The sequence below is a fragment of the Pinus tabuliformis genome, chromosome 5_2 (genome assembly GCF_031772625.1).
Source record: "Pinus tabuliformis cultivar Carrire ecotype Pingquan chromosome 5_2, CPIR1, whole genome shotgun sequence".
Classification (NCBI taxonomy): domain Eukaryota; kingdom Viridiplantae; phylum Streptophyta; class Pinopsida; order Pinales; family Pinaceae; genus Pinus; species Pinus tabuliformis.
Window position 1 is genome coordinate 554649329 of NC_142306.1, and position 4037 is coordinate 554653365.

General features: G+C 36.9%; 1 protein-coding gene across 1 annotated transcript; it reads left to right on the forward strand.

Annotated features, from left to right (window-relative positions):
• The first annotated feature begins 649 nt into the window (after positions 1–649).
• On the forward strand, positions 650–3170 carry LOC149160160 (bidirectional sugar transporter SWEET4-like). The gene is made up of 6 exons (XM_089433651.1): positions 650–692; positions 1031–1067; positions 1781–1997; positions 2109–2270; positions 2663–2782; positions 2912–3170. The coding sequence occupies exons 1-6, from the start codon at positions 650–652 to the stop codon at positions 3083–3085; spliced, it is 753 nt and encodes a 250-aa protein (XP_089289777.1). The 3' UTR covers positions 3086–3170.
• The last annotated feature ends 867 nt before the right edge of the window (positions 3171–4037 follow it).

Sequence of the window (4037 nt, forward strand, 5' to 3'; positions counted from 1 at the left end):
GAGCCATAAATTTGATTTTTGCTAAACAGTGGATATATACACCTGCCATTCATTTATGACCCGATAGCCTAGGAAATATGGCTCACCGCATTACCCGACTACAAATCGAGCCCAATGACCCTCGAAATTACGTACATTTATGACTATGGACCACCAAATAACAGGTAACACAGATAACTTCTTGATGGAGACGTATCATACCAGGTCGACTGACACAATAAATGAAGAAAATTTAGTTATGGTCACGCTTTCGCTGCTGGCACGCCAATTATGTGACGGATTACATTCTTTCCCGCCATCCGTACGATAATTAGGCCCAGTCCTCGAAAAAGGAATCAAATGGGGCCGACAGTCGAGGTGGCGATAGTGAAATTTGATAAATTGAGTTTATGACAGTATTATGACTAAACGAAGCTTTCTTACGGTTCACCTATAACTAATTAGTTGCAACCAGGGCCGACTGGCTGTAAAGATCCAAACTCCCATACTTCCGTTCTGTGGAGATTGTCACACAGTATTTTCTGTCTGTTCAGGGTGAGGTTTCTTGTTTTGTACCCGTTCGTGCGCATATGTGTTTTCTTCTCTGTGGTTCTCCGTCATTTGGGATTTTATTCGTTTGTGCTTCCAAAGGTCCGCAAATGCAGTAGCAATGGCGATCGAAGATACGATTCGTACCGTGCTCGGCATCATAGGTAATTATAACAAGGATAACATGCCGTCCGGGTTTGCGATTCATTGCTTTAATTTTTGCTTACTATTTTGCTTTTGAGATTTCTGTAAGAATATTGCGATTTCTGTTCGCTGCGTCCGAAGCTAATTGAAGTGATGGCGATTCGCAAATCTTGTTTTCGCTTTCCATTATCATTAGTTCTTTCTTTATTGTTCTGTGATGCGCGCGATTGAACGCCTGAATATTTTCCCGTCAACCACCATACAGCTATGCAGGAGGATGCGTAGTAATGTGTAACCTTGTAAAATGTTTTGAATTTAAATTTAAGGTGAAGTATTTAACAGCCGCTGTCTCTTGCAGGTAATGTTATTTCGCTGTCACTCTTCCTGTCGCCAGTGTAAGTTTCCGGATTCCCGTCATCTTTCTGTGTCCTTTTCTGTTAAATAATGGAATTTTTTTGCATTCAAGCTTTCGACCCCCTTCGTTTTAAAGAATCTTTGAAGTTCCTGTTATAATTTTTTACTTGTCGCTGAAATCTTCTGAAAAAAACTTTTCGTCTGTTTGGATTGACTGAACATTTAAAGTTTCCGTCATCCTTATATGTTTCATATATATTTTACTGATTTGTACTCGGATTCGAAATACTGGAGGCGCTTTTGTCGGCTTGAATGCAATATTTTTGGATTCAATTATAATTTTATTACTTGTCGCAGAAATCTTCTAAAAAAAAAAACTTTTCGTCTGTTTGGATTGACTGAACATTTAAAGTTTCCGTCATCCTTATATGTTTCATATATATTTTACTGATTTGTACTCAGATTCGAAATATTGGAGGCGCTTTTGTCGGCTTGAATGCAATATTTTTGGATTCAAGCTCGTCCGCTTGGAATTGAAGAAATCTTTAAAGTTTCCCTCATAATTTTGTTTTTTTCTTTCAATGCTTGAATACAAGCTTTTCATCCGTTTCGATTTGACTGGACGTGTGAAATTTCCGTCATCGCTTTATTTTTCATATAATTTTTTAATAAATGACACTCGGATTCGGAGTCGAAAGATTGGAGATTCTTCTGTTTGGTTTAACTGAATCTTTGAATTTTCTTGTTTTTGCAGGCCGACGTTCTACAAAGTTTGGCAATGGAAGTCGACACGCATGTTCTCAGGCATCCCGTATGTCGCAACGCTGCTCAACTGCCTGCTCTGGGTGTTCTACGGCATCCCAATCGTGCATCAGAACAGCATACTGGTGGCGACGGTTAATGGAACCGGAGTCGTTTTGGAGGTCATTTACATCACGATGTTCATCATCTACTGTAAAAAAGACGCGAGGGTAAGCGAGCCTCTGTAATTGTGGAAGGTTTTTAGGCGGGAAAATGCGCAAATATTTTCTTGACGGGAATTCTGATGAATCCGTCAATTGATCTTCGTTTACTTGCCACAGCTGAACATGGTGAGAATGCTTACAGCTGTGACGGTATTCTTCTCGGTAGTGGTGGTGCTCACGCTCAAGTTGGCGCACACGCACGAGAGGCGTTCGTTAATTATCGGGCTTCTCTGCGTGGTATTCGGTACCTGCATGTATGCCTCTCCCTTGGCCGCCATGGTAATTATTTTCAGTCTCTGTCATCTCCTGAAGGTTAAGATTAAAGATCGATCGGGTTTGTCACTTAGATTAATCTGCCGCTGTCAATTTAAAGGCCCTGTTTCTGTTACTGGACACCACAGTCTGCCATGATGGCGTTTGTATCTTTTGCTTAAGCAATTATGCTTTACAATTTATTTTCGCTTCTTTGTAAGCGAGTTCTCGGTTCGAATCCTGCGGATTGGCTTGTATGAGTATTTTCTTAAGAATTAATTCACATATTTCACCCATAGTTTCGCGGCAGGTTCCACTGGGTCATGTTTTTGGTACCGCTGTATGATTATATTGAATTTAGTTAAAATTAACAGTGACCACATATTGGGTTGTTGATTTATTGACTGGTTTGCAAGCAGAGGTGTGTGATCAAGAGAAAAAGCGTGAAGTACATGCCATTTCCCCTCTCTCTGGCCTCCTTCTCTAATGGAGTCATCTGGACGGCGTATGCATGCATACATTTTGACATCTTTGTCACTGTAATTATCTGTAACCTCCACTCCTTGTATTGTTTTTTCAAGTTGATCTATTTAAGCTGTCCCTTCTCATGTTAGGTTAAAAATGTGCAGATTCCTAACGGGCTTGGAGCCTTGCTGGGCGCCCTGCAGTTGATACTGTATGGGATATACTACAGATCAACTATCTGGAACGAGGAGGAGGAGATGGGCGTGGGCAAGATCGAAGATCAAACGGGAAGTGAAACGGGTGATATGAGCGAGCAACAGAAAAAAGCTCTTCAGGAAGATGACGACAAGAACTCCATTGGGCATATCCATGTGTGAAAATCATTGCTTGCTTGCAATGCTCTCGTCGGAAGGCAGTGCAGCCAGTGGTTGCCTGGAAGAGGTTGTTCACGCACGCACGTGATGATTTGGCATAATCGTAAAATGTGTTATACTTGACTTGGGATATATACCAATCACATAGAAATAATGAAATGTGCTTCTAGGTTTTGTTAAAAATCGTATTTTGAAAATAAATGTTGAGGTTGTTATAGTTTTATATGATGCTGTTTATGTTGTTTTAATTTGGGTAATTCTTCGTTAAGCCTTATTTTTATAATTATTTTAAAATTATCAAATTCCCATATAATATTTATCAACAAAGCTTTAATATATATTTGTATTAATTATATATTTAGTTAAAATCATATAATGATTTTTTATTTAATATTAAATGGATTAAATTTTTTAATTTATAAAAATAATTAAATATAATAAAATATACTTATAAAATTTATTTTTCTAAGTAATGAATATAAATTTAAATTTTAAATAAATTATAATTTTATATATATATATATATATATATTAATTTCATTATAATTTATAAATATAAATATTTTAATAGGATGAGATGAAATAGCAGAAAGAATAGTTTCTCATCATCTCACTGTGAGGTGTGTGTGTTTTTTTTCCAATTTAAGCTTTAAATGTGTAGATGACTTACTTTGCATGGTTAAACACTAGACACTCTTTGTAATGTTATTGATTCAAATCTCTAACTTTATATGCCATGTGAAAACTTTTACAAACTACTAACTTTGTATGCCATGTGAAAACTTTTACAAACAATACGTATAATATGTGAAGCAACATGGATATGTTAATTAAAAGTCTAAAAGCCTAAACTACTAACTTTGTATGCCATGTGAAAACTTTTACGAACAATACGTATAATATGTGAAGCAACATGGATATGTTAATTAAAAATCTAAAAGCCTAACATAATTGT

What these genes read in the sequence shown, in the direction of transcription:
- LOC149160160 (XM_089433651.1), top strand. Translation starts at nt 650, where the DNA reads ATGGCGATCGAAGATACGATTCGTACCGTGCTCGGCATCATAG. An exon ending in TACCGTGCTCGGCATCATAG is followed by an intron (nt 693 to 1,030) that starts GTAATTATAACA and finishes TGTCTCTTGCAG; the next exon opens with GTAATGTTATTTCGCTGTCA. An exon ending in ATTTTGACATCTTTGTCACT is followed by an intron (nt 2,783 to 2,911) that starts GTAATTATCTGT and finishes GGCGCCCTGCAG; the next exon opens with TTGATACTGTATGGGATATA.